A 21,891-nucleotide genomic window follows, 5' to 3' on the forward strand; every position below is an offset into this window, starting at 1 on the left:
ACTCCAAGCACCTCAAAGCTCTGAGACTTCACCAGCCCCAAATCCGAGAGCCGTCTTGCCTTGTTACGCCATCCTCTCTTCAAGCCCGAACTCCACTTTGCTTGGCAACACAACAACCCTTCCACCACAACCTCCCGCCCAGGTGGAGGAGCAATCCTTCCTTGCCTCCAGTCTCGCAGAGGCCATATTTTCTCCTACGTGGCGGGTTTTTTTATTATTATTATTTTTATTTTTATTTTAATTCCATTTATATCCCGCCCTTCTCCGAAGACTCAGGGCGGCTTACAAACTTAGCAGTAGCCTTCATTCTATGTATATGCCTGCTTGTTAGGGCTTTCACACACCCCCCAAGCGGCATTATTACAAAGTCAGCTTAATTGCCCCCAACAATCTGGGTCCTCATTTTACCTACCTCGGAAGGATGGAAGGCTGAGTCAACCTTGAGCCTGGTGGGACTCGAACCTGCACTAATTGCAGGCAGCTGGTGTTACTTAAGGAGGCATTAGCCCACTGCTCCACCAAGGCTCTTTTAAAGCGATCATTAATAGCATCCCTTGGATGTTCTAACGCAGGAGGGTCCTCAAGCTTGGCAACTTGGAAGACTTGTGGACTTCAACTCCCAGAATTCCTCAGGCAGCGAAGCTGGCTGAGGAATTCTGGGAGTTGAAGTCCACAAGTCTTCCAAGTTGCCAAGCTTGAGGAGCCCTGTTCTAATGGGTCGGGCAATTCTGAGTATTTTTGGATAGTGTAACAAACCTCAAAAACAGAAGAAAAATGGTAAAACACCAACAGGGAACTCCCTTTGGGTCTTACATAAATAAAAGTATTGCATGCTGTGTTTGTGTGCGTGTGTGTGTGTTTGTGTGCGTCACCTATTTCTTCCCCGCCCCCCAGCCCTCTTTGCGCTCTCCTGACCAATCTCACTCCGTAGCAGGAACAATCTCTGCCCTATCTTTACTAATATAACTTTACGTACGATTGAACTTGCGAGGCCGGCGTGTCGTGCAACTGGCTCACCTGGTGTAACAAGATGGTGGGTTTGTTGTCACTGTGAGTTGTGGTGTTGGGTGGGGGGGGGGGGGCAGGAAGGGAGGCTCAGCCAATCTCAATGTTTATACATGGTTGTACTTTGACAATAAAGGTTCATTCATTCATTCATTCATTCAATAAATTCAAATTAAGTCCCAAAGGGGCTCTTTCCTCCCCCCCCCCATAAAGGCAACTGAACTTCTTGGTGTTTTTTTTTAAGACATCTCACTTCTCATCCAAGAAGCTTCTTCCGTTCTAACTAACTGGCGGGGAACGGAAGGGGTTGATACTTCCTGCAAGCGTGGCCCGGATAACTCCAGAGATGCTTCTAAGAAGGTTAAGAGTAGACCCATGGGAGACAACTCCAGGGAAAGAAGACATTGGATCATGGAAGCTTCGCAAGGAAGGGAGAAAAAAAAACGTGGAAGGAGATGGCCGCAGGGTGGAACCCATCAGGCACAGCCTTTTCCTCCCAACTTACTAGTAACAGGAGGAACAGGCTTCGACTCAACCCTGACAAGACTGAGTGGCTGTGCGTACCGGCATCTTGGGATATTCAGGATATCCCACCCCTCTCTATGGGGGGTGAGTTATTACCCCCTGTAGATAGGGCTCGCAACTTGGGAGTCCTCCTAGATTCACAGCTTTCCCTAGAAGACCATATAGTAGCTGTGACTAGGGGGGCCTTCGCCCAGGTCCGCCTGGTGCGCCAGTTGCGGCCCTATCTAGACCGGGATGCCTTACGTACGGTCACTCATGCGCTCATGACCTCTCGTCTTGACTACTGCAACGCTCTCTACATGGGGCTACCCTTGAAGACCACTCGGAGGCTCCAACTGGTACAGAATGCAGCCGCGAGAGTTGTGTTGGGAGTTTCCCGACACTCCCATGTCACACCTCTGCTCCGTGAGCTGCATTGGCTTCCAGTTGTCTTCCGGGTGATGTTCAAGGTGTTAGTAATGACCTACAAAGCCCTACATGGCATGGGTCCGGAATACCTTGGGGAGCACCTGCGGCCAGCGTCAACTTCCCTCCGCCCAGTACGCTCCCACAGAGAGGGCCTCCTCAGGGTGCCACCGGTCAAAGAATGCCGACTGGTGGCCCCCAGGGGGAGGGCCTTCTCTGTGGGCGCGCCGGATTTATGGAACCATCTTCTGGTCGAGCTCTGGATGGCGCCTGATCTCCGCTCCTTCCGGCACGATCTTAAAACCCACCTTTTTGAACAAGCTGGCCTGGCCTGATGGGATGGGCTTGGGTTTTATAAATTGGTCTTAACTTTTAATCTGTACTAATTATTACGGGCATTGCTGTTTAATTACTTTTTAATAATTTTTAATTTTTGTATCTTGTTTTTATTATGTATTGCCCTGTTCACTGCCCTGAGTCCTTCGGGAGAAGGGTGGTATACAAATTAAATTAATAATAATAATAATAATAACATATTCTGCAACCCTCTCGGATTGCTAAATATATTTTATCTGCTGCCTACAGGACAGTACGGGTCTTTTCCCCTTGAGGGATTGTCCTGTTGTAGAAGCTGGTGGTGACCGTCCTGTTGGCCAATTATTGGGACCCTTGGGGGGGCTCCAGCCCCATCCCCCTTAGGGCCTGTGGTCTGGACTAATTAATTGGGTTGGTTGGGGGTTCGCATCACACGCAACCCCTCTTAATCCATTTAAGCGTCTCCTAGCAGTAGAGCCGTACGATTTGCAATGCAATCCTTGTGGAGTTAATTTTTTTTTAATTGCTACCATGGGGGGTGGGGAGGGTGAGGGAAGGGAAGCGTGGGTTTTAAAGTCGTGGTGACCGGTACAAGTCTAATTGGAACTACATCTTGCCTGGTGCAAGGAGAATTGAGCTAGCTTAGTGTCACTGGGCAATTTTATTCCCATATTGACAACTGAAGCGAGCGTTGGAAGCGAATCAAGTCTGCTTCCCTTTTCCGTCGCCGTATTCTGCAATCTTGATCAAAAACCCTGTGCTCACGTTGGCAACGGGGTGAAACGGGTAGGACGAGAGGACGAAAAGTATTCTGCTACTGCAAAAGGGGGTAAAATTTAGCAAGCACCTTCAAAATGACCCCAGTTAGGTTCAGTGACGTGGTGGCTCAGTGGGTTAGGACGCTGAGCTTGTTGATCAGAAGGTCGGCAGTTTGGCGGGTCGAATCCCGAGTGCTGCGTAACAGAGTGAGCGCCTGTTACGCGTCCCAGCTTCTGCCAACCTAGCAGTTCGAAAGCACGTAAAAATGCAAGTAGAAAAATAGGGACCACTCCGGTGGGAAGGGAACAGCGTTCCGTGAGCCTTTGGCGTCTAGTCATGCCGGCCACATGACCACGGAGATGTCCTCGGACAAGCGCTGGCTCTTCGGCTTTTAAACGGAGATGAGCACCGGCCCCTAGAGTTGGAAACGACTAGCACGCATGTGCGGGGGAACCTTTACCTTTTACCTTTTTAGGTTCAGAAATGTTTTCATAATTAGCCCAAGGCAGTCATTAAACAAATCTTTGGAAGGGATCGGGAATGGCAAGTGCCACCGTTTCAAAGAGGAAAAGAAAAAGTTCCAAACAAAACTTTCTGGATCATAAATACGTCGGGCAGCATTTTAAGTTGTCCTTCCGCAAAGGACTTTTTTTCAAGCCGAAAACGTCAAATAATTCCGTATGCTCTGCTTTGTGATATTTTTTGGGGGTTAAGTAATTGGACTGGCCAATAACGGGGGGAGGGGGGAGGAGGAGGAAGGAGGAGGAAGGAAGAGGGGGGAGGAGGAGGGGAGGAAGATGGAAGAAGGAGGAGGAAGGAGGAAGGAGGAAGAGGGGGAAGGGAAGGGGAGGGGAGGGGAGGAAGAAGGAAGAAGAGAGAAGAGGAGGAAGGAGAAAGAGGAAGGAGGAAGAGGGAGGAAGAGGGGGAGGGGGAGGGAAGGAAGAAGGAAGAAGAGGGAGGAGGAAGAGGGAGGAAGAGGGGGAGGGGGAGGGGAGGAAGAAGGAAGAAGAGGGAGGAGGAGGAAGGAGGAAGAGGGAGGAAGAGGGGGAGGAGGAGGGCAGGAAGAAGGAAGAAGAGGAAGGAGGAGGAAGGAGGAAGAGGAAGAGGGAGGAAGAGGGGGAGGAAGAAGAGGGAGGAGGAGGAAGGAGGAAGAGGGAGGAAGAGGGGGAGGAGGAGGGGAGGAAAAAGGAAGAAGAGGGAGGAGGAAGAAGGAGGAAGAGGAAGAGGGAGGAAGAGGGGGAGGAAGAAGAGGGAGGAGGAGGAAGGAGGAAGAGGAAGGAGGAAGAGGAAGGAAGAGGGGGAGGAGGAGGGGAGGAAGAAGGAAGAAGAGGGAGGAAGAGGGGGAGGAAGAAGGAAGAAGAGGGAGGAGGAGGAGCAGGAGGAAGGAGGAAGGAGGAGGAAGAGGGGGGAGGAAGGAGGAAAGAGGAAGAGGGAGGAAAACAGGGGGGAAGAGGGGAGGAAGGCGGAGGGGGAAGGAGGAAGAGAGAGGAAGAGAGAGAGGGGGAGGAGGAGGAGGCGACAGTGCCGGAAGCGATGCTGTATCGGCAACCAAGGCCTAAGTGGAAATGCTGCTAACGGCCACCAACAACTGCAAATTAAAAAGCCGTCTTTAAGTGCCTGCAAATCAGATACGGAAGCTCAGAAGACGAGGAGAGACCAGCGCGTCGCAGGGTGTCCCGGGGTCGACAAACCGTAGAGCCCTCTCGGAGGAGATAAGCATTTGTCGCCAGATGTGTTCCTCCTGGCTAAAACGATGCCTGGGCTGACACAACAAGCTAATCCGGACCAGCACAACACAAACCCCCCCCCCGCCCAGCAGCACACAAATCCTCGCAGCCAAAGCACGGAGCTACCCGGACAAGATGGCGGATGCCTGAAGATGCTTGCGGCGGTGGCTTAACCTGGATGTGAAGAGACCTAAAATACAAATAGAATCGCTCGATCTTCCTCTGGAAATCAGATCTGCAGGAAAACAGGGATGTCAATCACCTCTGTGCCCACACACACACACACACACACACACACACAAACACACAGCCTCGGACTGACCACAGCCAGAGACCAAAGGCTACTCTTGGATGGGCCTCTGGCCTGATCAACCAGAGGTCATTGTCCTCAAAAGCTTAAACTGAGTCAAGAGTTCACTCTTGGGAATGTTTCACTGCGAAATGAAACAGCTGCTTCGGATTTCAAGCAAGGCAGAAAAATATATTATTATTATTGTTATTTTTTCTGCATTTCCCCCCTTCAGTGATAAGGGATAGGATAGATCCATTCTCCTTCCATGCTGGAGCCTGAGGCTATGAGCAAAGCGTTGATTTCAAAGGCGGATCGGGCCCGGCCTATTGCCTACTGGACGTGTTCTAGTTAGTACAACAGAAATTGGACTGATTCTGGTTGCCTCAGTCTGAAACATGAAAACCCTGCTGGAGAACTGAATGGTGGCAACCCGGCTTCAAAGAATGGAATGGAATAGAATAGAATAGAATAGAATAGAGTAGAGTAGAGTAGAGTAGAGTAGAGTAGAGTAGAGTAGAGTAGAGTAGAATAGAGTAGAGTAGAGTTGAATAGAATAAAGTAGAATAGAATAGAATCGAGTAGAGTAGAGTCGAATAGAATCGAATAGAGTAGAGTAGAATCGAATAGAGTAGAGTAGAGTAGAGTAGAGTAGAGTAGAGTAGAGTAGAGTAGAGTAGAGTAGAGTAAAGGTTCCCCCACACATGCGTGCTAGTCGTTTCTGACTCTAGGGGCCGGTGCTCATCTCCATTTCAAAGCCGAAGAGCCAGCGCTTGTCCGAGGACGTCTCCGTGGTCATGTGGCCGGCATGACTAGACGCCAAAGGTGCACGGAGCGCTGTTCCCTTCCCACCGTAGTGGTCCCTATTTTTCTACTTGCATTTTTTTTACGTGCTTTCGAACTGCTAGGTTGGCAGAAGCTGGGACGAGTAACAGGCGCTCACTCTGTTACGCGGCACTCGGGATTTGACCCGCCAAACTTCCAACCTTCTGATCAACAAGCTCAGCGTCCTAACCCACTGAGCCACCGAGTAGAGTAGAGTAGAGTAGAGTAGAGTAGAGTAGAGTAGAGTAGAATAGAATAGAATAGAATAGAATAGAATAGAATAGAATAGAATAGAATAGAATAGAATAGAATAGAATAGAATAGAATAGAATAGAATAGACACACAAGGAATTTTTCTCTGAGTGTACATACAAGCAATCATCATCATAATCAACATAAAAACATGGAGATCATCATCTCTTCCTAAGTCCTGAGCACCCTCCTGAAAGAACACAACACAACAAAGAACGCCACCTCTTCTCAGAACCTCCTAAGAGTTCGTTTCAATGGGTTAACCGGGGCTGGATTTCAAACCTTCTCATCTTCTTAAGGAGGTAAGAGGAGGTCTATAAATAAGGCCCTAACAGAAGATGCCCTCTCTGATCAACCAAGAAGGACCAAGATTTGTCCAAAGTAAGAGTCAAGAAGGGAAAGAACACAACTCAACCATAGACCATTCTTCAGGTGCTCCAGTAGACCTGGAGAAGATCCCAGAGGATAATTACATCACGATCATGAGTATCAACAATGCTTGGGGAGATATGAAGACTTGAAGTCCACAAGTCTTAAAGTTGCCACGGTTGGGGACCCCTGATATATAAACCATCTATTGACGCAACAGAGATGAGCAAAGGGGTGGGGGTGGGAAACGATGGATGGAGATCCTTGGGTTTTGAATCCTGGGTCAAGAACCACTCACCAAAATGTCGTTAGGACAGAAGACAGAGGGGCGTGGCCAAGAGAAAAACACAGCATTCAAAATGCCTGCCATGTATTCCCTGCTCGTTCCATATGAATATCCCTCCTGCCTTAATGCTATTCCCCACTGGTGTGTTAAGAAGTACACAATGTTGAGGCTCCTGGAGGGGTTCACCCAAGGCGTCTGTGTGTGTGTGTGTGTGTGTGTGTGTGTGTGTGTGTGTGTGTGAAAGCCTCAGAATGTGCCGCTTTGTGGTGGGAAACCCTTTTGACTTGTTAATTTGCCCAACACAACCCCACAGAAGTAAAATACCTGCAAGGCTTGCCACTGGGATCCTGGAGAAACACAATTTAAATATCAGATGATGCCTTCTAATCTTTGAAGGGGAAAAAAAAATTTTTTTTTCTCCCGCCACACACCCCAAAGCTGAAACAGCTGTTTCTTCTCACTTCAAGACAGGCTTAATGAGTTGGAACTTTGTATAATAAATATCCTCCCCTTTGAAATGTGAAGGTTCCACCATTAACATGTCTTTGATTCCCCTTTTTCTTTTAAAAGACTCATTAGAATGGCAGAGAGAGAGAGAGGCACGAGATTCCCTAATTCACGGCGGCTCCCTTCCCAGCGATGAGCTTCCCAAGGTCAGGGGCAAGCAGGAGCTGGGTGCGAGAGGTGGGACCGGGGCGGGAGGAGGGAGTGGCCGCAGGTTCTCCGTTTTGCTGGCCTGTTGTTGGAGGAGGAGGATGGAGGAGGATGGAGATGGAGGAATAGTAGAAAGGGAGGAGGAGGAGGAAGAGGAGAATGGAGATGGGGAGGAGGAAGAGGAGAAGAAGGAAGAGGAGAATGGATGAGGAGGAATAGTGGAAAGGGAGGAGAGGGAGGATGGAGATGAAGAATAGTGGAAAGGGAAGAGGAGAAGCAGGCGGAAGAGGAAGAGGAGAATGGAGATGAGGAGGAGGACGAGGATGGAGATGGAGGAGGAATAGTGGAAAGTGGGGAGGAGGAGGAAGAGGAGAATGGAGAGGAGGAGGAGGAGGAGGAGGAGAAGAAGAGAGGAGGAGGAGGAGGAGGAGGAAGAAGAAGAAGAAGAAGAAGAAGAAGAAGAAGAAGAAGAAGAAGAAGAAGAAGAAGAAGAAGAAGAAGAAGAAGAGAGGAGGAGGGAGAAGAAGGAGAAGGAGAAGGAGGAGGAGAAGGAGGAGAAGAAGAAGAATCTGTTGAGCTCAACTATTCAGCTCTACTACAGGACTACCTGCATTCCTATCTGATCTTCTAAAAGCCATTTTTAGACGGAGGCAATTCAATAGTTTTAAGGGATGACAAGTGGGCTCAAGGTCAGAGAAGGTCTAGAGCAACGGGCTTACTCTAAACGTCTTCCAACTGAACACCAACAGCTCCCAACTGAAGCCTCCTCTGGGATCCAAAGCCTCTAATAGAAAAACAACAGGAATTCTCTTCACTCTATCAAATAGTCCTGGGGAAAACTTTTTCCTGCATTTGCCTCTCTAGGCTCGGAATTTGAGGGGAAAAAGAGAGCAAAACTGACTATTTTGCTTTGCTTATTAATTCTTAAATCAAGCACCCTCATTCCCAAACCCCAACGCAGGATAATATCTTTCCCTTGCTAAGCCTCTTGTTAATTCCCTGTTCTGTCCTTGCAGAGCATCTGCCCATTACAGGGAGACATTTTCACACTTGCAAGCTTAAGGTATGCGCGCGAGCACACACACACACACAGACACACAAACACACACACACATCACCATAGCAACAATTATGTATATTGATGAGATACTGGCATGGCTGCCACAGAAGAGACCTTGGTATCTTGAAACATCAGATCATAATGTGGGAAACGCCACTTTGCTCACAAAGTTAGATCCAGCTTCATTACAGGGTGAGGGAGAGGGAGAATTAACACCGGCCCCCAATGTTGGAGAATAGAATAGAGTAGAGTAGAGTAGAGTAGAGTAGAGTAGAGTAGAGTAGAGTAGAGTAGAGTAGAATAGAATAGAATAGAATAGAATAGAATAGAATAGAATAGAATAGAATAGAATAGAATAGAATAGAATAGAATAGAATAGAATAGAATAGAATAGAATAGAAATACGGAATGGATAGAGTAGAGTAGAATAGGGATAGGGATAGAGAATAAAATTAGAATAGAATAGAATAGAATAGAATAGAATAGAATAGAATAGAATAGAATAGAATAGAATAGAATAGAATAGAATAGAATAGAATAGAATAGAATAGAATAGAATAGAATAGAATAGAATAGAATAGAATAGAATAGAATAGAATAGGAGCTGGAAGGGACCTTGGAGGTCTTCTAGTCCAGCCCCCTGCTCAAGCAGGAGACCCTATACCATTTCAGACAAGTGACTGTCCAGTCTCTTCTTAAAAACCTCCAGTGATGGAGCACGCACAACATCTGGTGGCAAGCTGTTCCACTGGTTAATTGTCCTCACTGTCAGGATGTTTCTCTTTAATTCCAGGTTGCTTCTCTCTTTGGTCAGTTTCCATCCATTGTTTCTTGTCCTTCCCTCTGGTGCTTTGGTGAATAATGTGACCCCCTCTTCTTTGGGGCAGCCCCTCAAATACTGGAAGACGCTGTGAGATGTTAAAATATCAATCCTTTTTGCAGACAGAGCAGGGACTTCCTCGCTACACTGTTCTTCTCCAGTGATGGAGCACTGAAGACAACTTCTGTCCCACTGATTGACAGGTCTCACTGTCAAGAGAATTTCTCCTTATTTCTAGGTTGAGTCTCTCCTTGAACAATGGATGGGAACTGATCAAGGAGAGAGTCAACCTAGAAATAAGGAGAAATTTTCCGACCGTGAGAACCACCTTCTTGAGGCGCGTCAGTCCATCTCATCTACAAGAGCCATCTTGATCTTTTTGCAGAAGAAGAAGAACAGGACAGCAGTGTTGGAAGGGACCTCTTAGGTCATCTAGCAGGAGACCCACTTCAGACAATGGGCTGTCCAGTCTCTTCTTGAAAGCCTCCAGTGATGGAGCAGTCCCAACTTCTGAAGGCAACTCCTGTTCCACCGGCTGGTGGTTCTCACGGTCGGAAAATTTCTCCTTATTTCTAGGTTGACTCTCTCCTTGATCAGTTCCCATCCGTTGCTCAAGGAGAGACTCAACCTAGAAATAAGGAGAAATTCTCTGACAGTGAGACCTGTCAACCAGTGGGACAGAAGTTGCCTTCGGAAGTTGTCTTCGGTGCTCCATCCCCGGAGAAGAACCTCGCCTAGCCAAACACACCGAGGTGAAAGTTTTTGCACCACTTGGAAGTCCCGCGATCCACCAGCCAGCCGCCAAACACACACATCTTTCGAGAAAGAGGCTGGACTGTGTCAACCCAACAACCTCAAGGCCGATCTTCTCAGCCGCTTTTCTGTAGGACAATGGCCTTCCGAAGATGCTCCCGAGAACTCCGCCGCGGGGCTAACCTTTCCAGCCTCCACATATGGTTCTCCTCCCCTCACACCTCCTCTTTCCCACCCACCCCACCCCCCACCTCCGCTCATTATCAGCTGAATCCCCTCCCGGGGAATCTTGCTGGTTCTTGTTGTTAGAAGAAGGAAGTGGGCCTCTGATCCCCTCTTGGCTGCTTCTGTCATCAGCGGAGGAGAGATCTTTGGCCCCTTGAACAGATGTCTTCTAGGCTCCGGGAAGCCAGCCTCCAAACGGAAGCACTGACCAAGGTTGTCCTGCCTCTTCGGTGGCATATCCCACCCACCCACCTCCGTATCCCCTTTCCTTCTTCGAAGTGGGGGAGGAGGAGGAGGAGGAGGAGGAGGAGGAGGAGGAGGAAGAGGAGGAGGGGGTTGTGGAGAAAGAGCTGGGCTTTCCCCCCCCCAAGTGAAGTGCTAATGCGTTGTGCATTAGCGCTAAAAGAAGAGGGCAAACTTACCCAGGGCCGAAGGGTTAATAAAAAGTGGCAGGATTTAACAACTACTATCCCAGTTGCCTGGCAACTGCAGAAGGTGCCTTAGGAAGGCTTAATTAATGAATGGGGAGGGGGGGGAGAAAGGGTTTCCTGGTAAATAAAAGCCGGCTCTATGGCCTGCCGGCCTGCCTGCCTTCCCAACAACTTTCCGTTCCATCCAGGGTAAGCTTTCCAAACCCCGCCGAAAAAAAAAAATATCTCCAGATTCTTTTCCGGTCTCGGGTTGGGGTTCCTGCTCCAGCTTGGCCCCCCCTTTTTTTCTTTTTGAGAATTGCTTCTTGAAGAAACACTAAAACGCACCCAGGAATGGATGCACGGCCAAAGGTTGGCAGGGAGAAACTCTTCCTAAGTTTTAGGACAGACTGACCGGTTTTTGGCAGGAGCAAAGGAAGACCGTGCAAGCAACGCAAAGGGGCACCCAAGGCGTGAATCCCACCACAAGATGCGTGTCTCCTCCCGTCAGGGGTCCACCTCTCCCACAGTTGTCCTCTTTCCCACCCCTCCTTTTGGGCAGGAAAATTTAGGAAGCCTCCCTCCACGGAGAAGTAGCCACGCATTCTGCCGCCGAGGCTTTGTTCTGACCAAGAGGCTGGCCGGATCCTTCCACGTTTGCTGCTGGGTTGTTTGGAAAGGAAGGCAAGTCCGGATGGGTAAAAATTACAGGACATTGAACTGAGCGCAGTTCAGACATGGGGTAGCTTAAAAAGGACCGCTGTCTTTCCCATCTGCTTCCCGAACAAAACTTTCTGCTTTCCCTCCCACCACCACCACCCAGGTGACAGAAGGAAACGTGGAACCATTTTTCGATTCGCGGTCCCCCCCCCCAGAATCTGTTTTGGGATCGCTGTTCGGGGTCACCACTGGCCCCGCAGAGAATCACAGAGTCACACTGGCCTCCACAAAGAGGGGGGGGGGATTTCAATTTATTTTCCAAAGCACCGGAAGGCCAGACAAGAAATAACGGATGGGAACTAATTAAGGAGAGAAACGACCTGGAATTAAGGAGAAATTTCCTAACAGTGAGGACAATTAACCAGCGGAACGGCTTGCCACCGGAAGTTGTGGGTGATCCATCACTGGAGGTTTTTAAGAAGAGACGGGACAGCCATTTTGTCTGAAATCTTGTAGGGTCTCCTGCTTGAGCAGGAGGCTGGACTGGAGGACCTCCGAGGTCCCTTCCAACTCTGTTATTCTATTGTTCTGCTATTCCTTCCTTCCTTCCTTCCTTCCTTCCTTCCTTCCTTCCTTCCTTCCTTCCTTCCTTCCTTCCTTCCTTCCTTCCTTCCTTCCTTCCTTTCCTCTCTCCCTCATTACTGGAGGTCTTTAAGAGACTGAACAACCACTTGTCCGAAATGGTGTAGGGGAGGGGTAGTCAACCTTGGCTCTTTTATGACTCATGGACTTCAACTCCCAGAATCCCTGAGCCAGCATGGGGGAAACATGGCCCCTTCATGACTCGTGGACTTCAACTCCCAGAATTCCTGAGTCAGCATGGGCGGAACTACGGCCCCTTTATGACTTGTGGACTTCAACTCCCAGAATTCCTCGGCAAGGATGGGGGAACTATGAACACTTCATGACTCGTGGACTTCAACTCCCAGAATTCCTGAGTCAGCATGGGGGGAACTACGGCCCCTTCATGACTTGTGGACTTCAACTCCCAGAATTCCTGAGCCAGCATGGAGGAAACTTTGGCCCCTTTGTGACTCGTGGACTTCAACTCCCACAATTCCTGAGCCAGCATGGAGGAAACTTTGGCCCCTTCGTGACTCGTGGACTTCAACTCCCACAATTCCTGAGCCGGCATGGCTCAGCTTGGAAACCTCTCCCTTTGCCCTCAGCGTGGCTGGCTCAGGAATTCTGGGAGTTGGAAGTCCACGAGTCATAAAAAAAGAGCCAAGATTGCCTACCCCCGGTGTAGGGGAAGACCTGCAAGGTCCCCTCCAGCTCTATTCTAATTGACTGATGGATACTGAATATGGAGGAGAAGGAATTGCAATGGAAACGGGGAGGTGCCAAGATGCCGGCCTCAATAAGCAGATTTCCAGGCAGAGCTCAGCTGCTATTGGATAGCTGGGCACCTCCTTTGCTGGAGGGGGGGCACGGAGCCAAACCCCCTACTCAGACTTGCTTGCCTGAATGCTTTTGGAGAAAGGGACCGAGTGGATGGATGCCTTGCGAGCCCGGCTTCTTTTCACAGGGAGAGGAAGAAGGGGAAGGGGAGAAAGCCACGTCACAATTTAATCCTGGGGCAAAAAAGCATTGTTACGCGGCACTCGGATATATTCGACCCGCCAAACTGCCGACCTTCTTCTGATCGACAAGCTCAGCGTCCTAAGCCACTGAGCCACCACGTTTTCCAAGCCATTGGTAAAAGAATATCCCATGTTCTAAAGCAGGGGTCCTCAAACTTGGCCCTTTGATGACTTGTGGACTTCAACTCCCAGAATTCCTCAGCCAGGCACGCTGGCTGAGGAATTCTGGGAGTTGAAGTCCACAAGTCATCAAAGGGCCAAGTTTGAGGACCCCTGTTCTAAAGCAAGGGTCTTCAAAGTGGGCCCTTTCATCGCTTGTGGACTTCAACTCTCAGAATTCCTCAGCCAGGCACACGTGGAGTTGAAGCCCACAAGTCATCAAAGGGCCAAGTTTGAAGACCCCTGGGCTTAGAGTGTTTGAAGTTATGACAGGAAAGGCGCCCTGGAGATGTTTGGGCCAAGCCCCACCTGGTAGTCCTTGATTTACAACTAGTTTGCTTAGAGCGTGCCTGGCTGAGGAATTCTGGGAGTTGAAGTCCACAAGTCATCAAAGGGCCAAGTTTGAGGACCCCTGTTCTAAAGCAAGGGTCTTCAAAGTGGGCCCTTTCATGGCTTGTGGACTTCAACTCTCAGAATTCCTCAGCCAGCGGAAGTTGAAATCCACAAGCCATAAAAGGGCCCACTTTGAAGACCCCTGTTCTAAAGTATACTGAGTCTTCTTTCTCTTTCATTTTCAATGCCATCCTGTCCACTTCTGCACAATCTAGATTAATTTCTTGATTAACTCTACCTCCATTGGTAATTCTGCATTTTCCCAGCGTTGAGCGAATACAATTCTCGCCGCAGTTCATACATGTAACATTAAATATACCCCTTCCCTTCTCATAATTCCCTACAATTAGTATACCTAACAAAAATAATTCTGGCTTAAAATCCGTGTGTGTGTGTGTGTGTGTGTTTATCATTTTCTCTAACCATATATGTATTCTTGACCAAAGTCTTCTGGCTTTAGGGCACGTCCACCAAGGACGACAGTATGTGCCTGGTTTTTGTCTCCATTTCCAACAGTTGCTAGGCATATTTTAAAACATGTTTGCTAACCTCAACCGGTGTCAAGTGCCATCTGTAAAACTTTTTAGATAGGATTTCTTTGTAAGCTAACCGAGGTGCCCTTTTTACGCACCACGGGAAAGAACCTGGGATGGTCCTTGTGGGATCTACCCCTGGATTCCAAAACAGATGAAGTCTCCATTTGCAAGTCAATGTCTCTGGCTAACGTTAGAGTTCCAGAAAAACATCTACTTCTGCTTCATTGACTATGCTAAAGCCTTTGATTGTGTGGATCATAACAAACTCTGGCAAGTCCTTAAAGAGATGGGCATACCAGACCATCTTATTTGTCTCTTGAGAAATCTATATGCGGGCCAAGAAGCAACAGTGAGAACTGGACACGGAACCACTGATTGGTTCAAAATTGGGAAAGGAGTCCGCAAGGCTGTATACTGTCGCCCTGCCTATTTAACTTATATGCAGAGCACATCATGAGAAAGGCAGGGCTAGATGAATCAAAAGTTGGAATTAAGATTGCCGGAAGAAACATCAACAACCTAAGATATGCAGATGATACCACTCTAATGGCAGAAAGTGAAGAGGAACTAAAGAGCCTCTTGTTGCGAGTGAAGAAGGAGAGTGCAAAACTTGGGTTGAAACTAAACATTAAGAAAACCAAGATCATGGCATCTGGCCCTCTCAATTCCTGGCAAATAGATGGGGAAGAAATGGAGGTAGTGACAGATTTTATTTTCCTGGGCTCCAAAATCACTGCAGACGGGGACTGTAGCCAAGAAATTAAAAGACGCTTGCTCCTGGGGAGGAAAGCCATGGGAAATCTAGACAGCACACTAAAAAGCAGAGACATCACCCTGTCAACAAAAGTGCGTATAGTCAAAGCCATGGTCTTCCCAGTTGCAATGTATGGCAGTGAAAGTTGGACCATAAGAAAGGCTGAGCGCCAAAGAATGGAGGCCTTTGAACTATGGTGCTGGAGAAGACTCCTGCGAGTCCCTTGGACTGCAAGGCGATCAAACCGGTCAGTCCTGGAGGAGATCAACCCTGACTGCTCTTTAGAAGGCCAGATCCTGAAGCTAAAACTCAAATGCTTTGGCCACCTAATGAGAAGGAAGGACTCACTGGAGAAGAGCCTCATGCTGGGAAAGGTGGAGGGCAAGAGAAGAAGGGGACGACAGAGAAGGAGGTGGCTGGATGGAGTCACTGAAGCAGGAGACATGAGCTTAAATGGACTCCAGAAGATGGTAGAGGACAGGAAGGCCTGGAGGAACGTTGTCCATAGGGTCGCGATGGGTCGGACATGACTTCGCAACTAACAACAACAACAACGTTGCAGCCAGGTGGCCTCTTGAGAAAGTGGAGTTGAGATGAGTCAGCAGAGACACGGAAAAACCACAGTGAGAAATTGGTTGTTAAGAAGTGGATGATGGCTAGCTTTATGCTGCCATGTCTACTTTTTGGGAACCTAACCCTTTAAACGCCCTACATGGCTTGGGATCAGGACCTCTCCCCCCAGTTACATCCACATGACCACCAGAGTGGGGACACAGGGAATCTTATCGGTCCCTTCTCTTATGGAGGTCCACCTGGTGGGACCCACAAAAAGGGCCTTCTCTGTGGCGGCGCCCTCTTTTTGGAACGTCATCCCCGCAGAGATTAGACTGAACCCCCCCCCGCCTGGACACTCATTCGCAAGACCTGGTTTTGCCAACGGCTTTGGGGGAACCCAGAGCGGGACGGCGCACATCAAGTGTTGCGTCTGATTGACTGCTGCCACTAATGGGAAGGGAGTTTAGAATCAGAATCAGAAGAGAGCTGGAAGGGACCTTGGAGGTCTTCTAGTCCAGCCTCCCCACCCCCACCCCGCTCAAGCAGGAGAACCCATACCATCTCAGACAAGTGGCTGCCCAGTCTCTTCTTAAAAGCCTCCAGGGATGCAGCGCCCACAACTTCTGGTGGCAAGGAGTTCCACGGGTGAATTTGTCCTCGCCGTTAGGAAGTTTCTCCTTAATTCCAGGTTGCTTCTCTTCTTCTATTACTTTTCCATCCGTTGTTTCCTGTCTTGCCTTCTGGTGCTTTGAAAAATAAATGGATGCCTCCTCCTCCTCCTCGTGGGCAGCCTCTCAAAGAGTGGAATACTCTATTTATGGTTTATTGTTTTTACTCTTTTTATATGGGGTTTTAATTTTTATTTTTTTAATAAGTCGCCCAGAGTCACTGAGGCCGAGTGGGAAGCATTTCTAAAGAAATAAAGAAATAAAAACAGAAGGGAGGGGCACTCTCCCAGATCTGGAACTGAAATATTCCACCCCAATCTCTCTCTCTCCCTCTCTTTCTCTTTCTATCTCTCTCCTTCTCTCTCCCTCTCTCCCTCTTTCTCTCTTTCTTTCTCCTCTTTCTTTCACTCTCCTCTCTTTCTCTTTCTTTCTGTCTCTACCTTGCTCTTTCTCTCTCTTTCTTTTTCTCTTTCTCTTTTTCTTTCTCTGTCCTTCTCTTTCTTTCTCTCTCTCCTCTCCCTCTCTCCCTCTTTCTCTTTCTTTCTCCTCTTTCTTTCACTCTCCTCTCTTTCTCTTTCTTTCTGTCTCTACCTTGCTCTTTCTCTCTCTTTCTTTTTCTCTTTTTCTTTCTCTGTCCTTCTCTTTCTTTCTCTCTCTCCTCTCCCTCTCTCCCTCTCTCTTGCTCTTTCTCTTTCTTTCCTTCTCCTCTTTCTTTCACTCTCCTCTCTTTCTCTTTCTTTCTGTCTACCTTGCTTTCTCTCTTTCTTTTTCTTTTTCTTTCTCTGTCCTTCTCTTTCTTTCTCTCTCCTCTCCCTCTTTCTTTCTCTCTCTTCCTTGCTCTTTCTCTTTCTCTTTTTCTCTCTCCTTCTCTTTCTTTCTTTCTCTCTCCCTCCCTCTCCCTCTCCCTTGCTCTTGCTCGCTTTCTTTCTTTCTTTCTTTCTTTCTTTCTTTCTTTCTTTCTTTCTTTCTTTCTTTCTTTCTTTCTTTCTTTCTTTCTTGCTTTCTTTCTCTCTCCTCTTTCTCTCTCTCTCTCCCTCCCTCTCTTCCTTGCTCTTTCTCTTTTTCTCTCTTTCTTTTTCTCTTTCTCTGTCCTTCTCTCTTTCTTTCTCCCTCTCTCTCCTCTCCCTCTCCCTCTCCCTCTCTCTCTCTCTCTCTCTCTCTCTCTCTCTCTCTTCCATCCGAAGCACGGCGGAAAAACATTTGGAAGGAGAGCCCCCCCCCCAACAAAAGCAACCCACCCTATCTAATTTCTGCCCTGAACATGCAAAGCTCTCCTTCTTGTCAATCTAATAGGTGCTTGGGGAGTGAGGATCTGTCCAAAGGAAGAGGGGACTAAATTTAAAAGAGCCCGGCCATCTGCTGCTCCCTCAACTATTAAAAAAAGTCTGCAATGCAATTCTCTCTCTCTCTCTCTCTCTCTCTCTCTCTCTCTCTCTCTCTCTTTTTTTTTTCTTCTTCTTCTTCTTCCTTCTTCCTCAAAACAAGCTCCAAATTGGGAACGCAACTGTTGGGAGAGCAGAGGGATCTTCCAATCCTGGCAAGTTTTCTTCTCTGCAAAGATGCACGGCCAAAATCCTCTAGGCATCCCCCCCCAGCTGCCTGCATGAGCACGAGCACACACACACACACACACACACACACACACACACACACGTGCCTCAATGCCCAGGCCGATGTCAGGGCCGAGCCAGGAATCTGTCAGTTCCTATTCCATACGGGCTGCGGAGTCCTATTAAAACCGCCTTTCCGGGGGGAAAACGAGGTCCACTGTTTCCAAAGTCTGGGGAGGAAAAAAAAAAAAAAAGCTGCTTCTTCAGCCTTTGAGTTGGACCCTTCCACCGGCTGGGACTCTCAAGGAGGCAAACAAAAGAATTCTGTGGATGGTTTTGGCTGAAATCCACGTCAACCGTTCAGAAGGTCGCAGGTCAGCCTCACCCCCACTGATTCTTAGCCAGCGCAAGAAGCCCTGATTCAGAAGTGGGGTTTTTTCCCCCTCCTCTAATCCCTCCAGATATTCCTGATCCTTCCCCGTGTTTCTGCTTAATAATAATAATAATAATAATAATAATAATAATAATAATAATAATAATAATAATAATTATTATATTATATTATTATTATTATTATTATTATTATTATTATTATTATTATTATTATTATTATATTTTTTTTTGAACAAAAAATGGGACGGTGCTTCCTAGGAGAGAAGAAGACCGTCTCTCTCCCGTCTCTCTCTGCTCCGTTTTCAGGGAATACTCCTCCCTAACATCAGAGGAGAAAAGGCAAGGAAGGAGAAGAGGAACTGTGCAAAGAGCTGATCAAAGAGAGAAGCAACCTGGAACTAAGGAGAAACTTCCTGACAGTGAGGAACAATTAACCAGTGGAACAGCTTGCCACCAGAAGTCGAGGGGTATCATAGAGAAGAGGGGTTCCAGAGCACCTGAAGGCAGGACAAGAAGCAACAGATGAAAAATAAACAAGGAGAGAAGCAACCTGGAATTAAGGAGAAATTTCCTGACAGTGAGAACAATTAACCAGTGGAACAACCTGCCTCCAGAAGCGGTGAATGCTCCAACACTGGAAGTTTTTAAGAAGAGACTGGACAGCCATTTGTCTGAAATAGGATAGGGTTTCCTGCCTGAGCAGGGGGTTGGACTAGAAGGCCTGCAAGGTCCCTTCCATCATCATCATCATCATCATCATCATCATCATCATCATCATCATCATCATATTGTTATTATTATTATTATTATTATTATTATTATTATTATTATTATTAATGAACCTCAGCCAAATGAATGTTCAAATTGACTAGCACTAATGGTTGCCACGGGTTGCTGCCAGCATCCTAGGTATCAACCAGGATGATGATGATGATGATGATATTATTATTATTATTATTATTATTATTATTATTATTATTATTATTATTATTATTATTATTATTATCGTTGATAATAATAAGGAAAATGTGATAACAACTTGACATGGGCATGGCTTCAGATGGGAACCGTCAAGAAAGAAACGGAAGGCTTAATACTGGCTGCTCAAGAACAAGCACTACAAACTAATGCCATGAAAGCAAAGATACAAAAATCTACTGACAATCCAAATTGCCGACTTTGCAACAACAAAGCTGAAACTGTTTCACATTTAATATATGTGAGTGCAGCAAAATCGCGCAAACTGATTACAAAGCTAGACATGACCGAGTTGCTAAACTAATCCACTGGGCGTTGTGTAAAAAATACGACTTGCCTGTGTCCAAACAGTCATGGGAACATAGGGTGGAAAAAGTTGTCGAGAATGAGAGGGTGAAGATCTTGTGGGACTTCCGAATACAGACCAATCGCCATTTGGAACACAACACGTCAGATATTGCAGTTGTAGAGAACCGAAGCGTACAGCTGATTGATATCGCTGTACCAGGAGATGCCAGAGTCGAAGAAAAAGAACTGGAAAAAATTATGAAATACCGCGACCTGGCCATCGAAACTGCGCGATTATGGATGACACGTCTAACAGTGATACCCATTGTCATTGGGGCACTGGGAACTATGTCCAAAAACTTTACAAAACACATCAAGAAATTTCAACTTCCTGCAATAACTCCAGCAAAGCTACAAAAAACTGCTACTCGGAACATCTTACATTTTAAGGAGATACCTGGTTGATACCTAGGATGCTGGCAGCAACCCGTGTCAACCATTAGTGCCAGTCAATTTGAGTGTTCAGTTGACTGAGTTTCATGTTTTATGAATAAAAGTTTAATAATAATAATAATAATAATAATAATAATAATAATAATAATAATAATAATAATAATAATAATAATAATAGCAGCAGCAGCTAGCTTGAGGCATTTAAGATGTCTCCTCCTTAACTTTGGGTGATCTCCAAAAGCTAAGCAGGGCCAGCCCTGGTTATGGTTTGCATGAGAGACAAGCCAAAGACCCCAGGGTTGAGAAACTGGAAAAAGTCCCTGGAAAAGGCGTGGACAAGCCACGTCCCTGAAAATGGCTTCAATGCCACCAAGAAACTGCCACTCCTACTTGGGAAAAAGTGCAAGGAAGAACAACTAGCCTGATTAAAGGCCTGGAGAAGAGCGAAGAAGGGCTGCAGGAATTGGGAATGGCCAATTCCAAAGAAAAGAAGGATCAGGGGGGACATGATAGCAGTGTTCCAGTATTTGAGGGGCTGCCACAAAGAAGAGGAGGGGGTCAATTTATTTTCCAAAGCACCAGAAGACGGAATGGAAAATAATCGATGGAAAATAATCCAGGAGAGAAGCAACCTGGAATTAAGGAGAAACTTCCTGACAGTGAGGACAATTAGCCAGTGGAACAGCTTGCCACCAGAAGATGTGAGTGCTCCATCACTGGAGGGTTTTTAACAAGAGACCGGACAGCCGCTTGTCTGATATGGTATGGGATCTCCTGCTTGAGCGGGGGGGGGGGGGGGGGGGGCTGGACTAGAAGACCTCCAAAGTCCCTTCCAGCTTTTTTCTGATTGATTAGATACGTAGATGGCAGGAGTTTGACTCAAAACTCTACCCGTGAATCATCATCATCATAACCATGAGCCAAGCATCCGGTGTGTTAGATAAGGGCAGCTTTATTGACCCACTGCTGGACAGAGATAGGCATGGGCCCCCAAGTTCAATGGCCCATCTTCCTTAGCCATGGAATTCAGGGTAAATAAAGAAATGTTGCAACCGGGAATAAATGAGCTAAGTGCTGATAAGGCTTCCCCCTTGAGAAGCCACAGCTGTAGACGCATTCAAATCCCGGTATTCCGATTGTGGTTGTTAAGTCCGGGACTAGCTGCATCCTTATAAGTTATCCTGTATCAAAATGCTCAGGATAAGTCGTTGTTGTTGTTGTTTAAAAAAGTGTTTTATTGATTTTTTAACATAACCACCTTAATATTTGGTAAACAGCGTGTTGTCTGGGTTTCTATTTAAAAAAAACACCAATCAATAACAATTAAGTTTCTATAATTCTATAGTCCACATAATAGCTTTGCTTGATTTTCTCTTCGTCCAACAATATTCTCTTTTGCCAACCTCGAATTAATACAATTCTTATTATTTGGATAAGTGACAATCAAAATACAGACGTTTTTCTTGCGTTTCTGCAACTCATAACCACATCGATATAAAGCTTCTTTTCCTAAATGATCGCCTTGGTTGCCTCGTTACAGATCCTGTTCACACAATTCTTCTTTAAATTTGCTTTCCCCGCAATTGTTGTGATTCAGCGTCAGCCTGTGATACCGGCAGCTGAGTCTGATGATTCTGAAGAGGAGGAGGAGGAGGGGTTTGGAGAGCCTTTGGTGTCAGAGGGAGGCTCTAATGCACTGCCGGACTCTCAGCCTGGCCCCTCCCGTCATGTTCCTCATCAGACTCAGCCGCACAAAGTATTGGACGTAGATGATTCACAGCTGGATCTATTCAGGGACGCTAGGAGCAGGAGGCAATCCAGCAGAGTAGAACAGAGAAAGGCAATGAGGCAACTCGATGAGAGGAGGAGAAGGCAATGAGAAGCCACGCCTTGGGACTGCTGATAAAAGGGGAAGGTGTGGGAGGTGCTGGTTGCTGAAGGCAACCGTTTGAAGATCTTCTACTAGAGTCCTGGTCTGTTATTCCTGTTTAACTCTTGTTTGAACTTTTTGGTTTAACTCTTGATTTCTTTGTAAATAAATTTGGTTGGGTTTTTACAGCCTGTTGACTATAAAAGGGGGTTGTCCCTGACATTCAAACAGGGCCGGTCGCAGGCTGGAACAGAACAGCAATATTCAAAACCTTCTTACTGGTTAGGGTTTGCTCCGAATTAATTACACTTA

General features: G+C 47.1%; 2 protein-coding genes across 2 annotated transcripts in view; both read right to left on the minus strand.

The window, feature by feature from the left end:
* The window catches only part of DENND1A (DENN domain containing 1A), a gene marked incomplete at its 5' end in the record, with an annotated part of 212,348 nt that overhangs the window by 125,353 nt on the left and 65,104 nt on the right, over window positions 1–21,891 (minus strand). The gene's annotated exons all lie outside the window — the stretch shown is intronic.
* Window positions 1–21,891, minus strand: part of LOC308674736 (DENN domain-containing protein 1A-like) — a gene marked incomplete at its 5' end in the record, with an annotated part of 40,047 nt that overhangs the window by 17,967 nt on the left and 189 nt on the right. Inside the window, one exon of the mRNA XM_081339467.1 lies at window positions 15,938–16,170. Coding sequence (XP_081195593.1) covers window positions 15,938–16,170 — 233 coding nt within the window. The remainder of the gene's footprint in view (window positions 1–15,937; window positions 16,171–21,891) is intronic.

Source organism: Vipera berus (genome assembly GCF_964194415.1).
Source record: "Vipera berus genome assembly, chromosome: 15".
In the NCBI taxonomy this organism is placed as follows: domain Eukaryota; kingdom Metazoa; phylum Chordata; class Lepidosauria; order Squamata; family Viperidae; genus Vipera; species Vipera berus.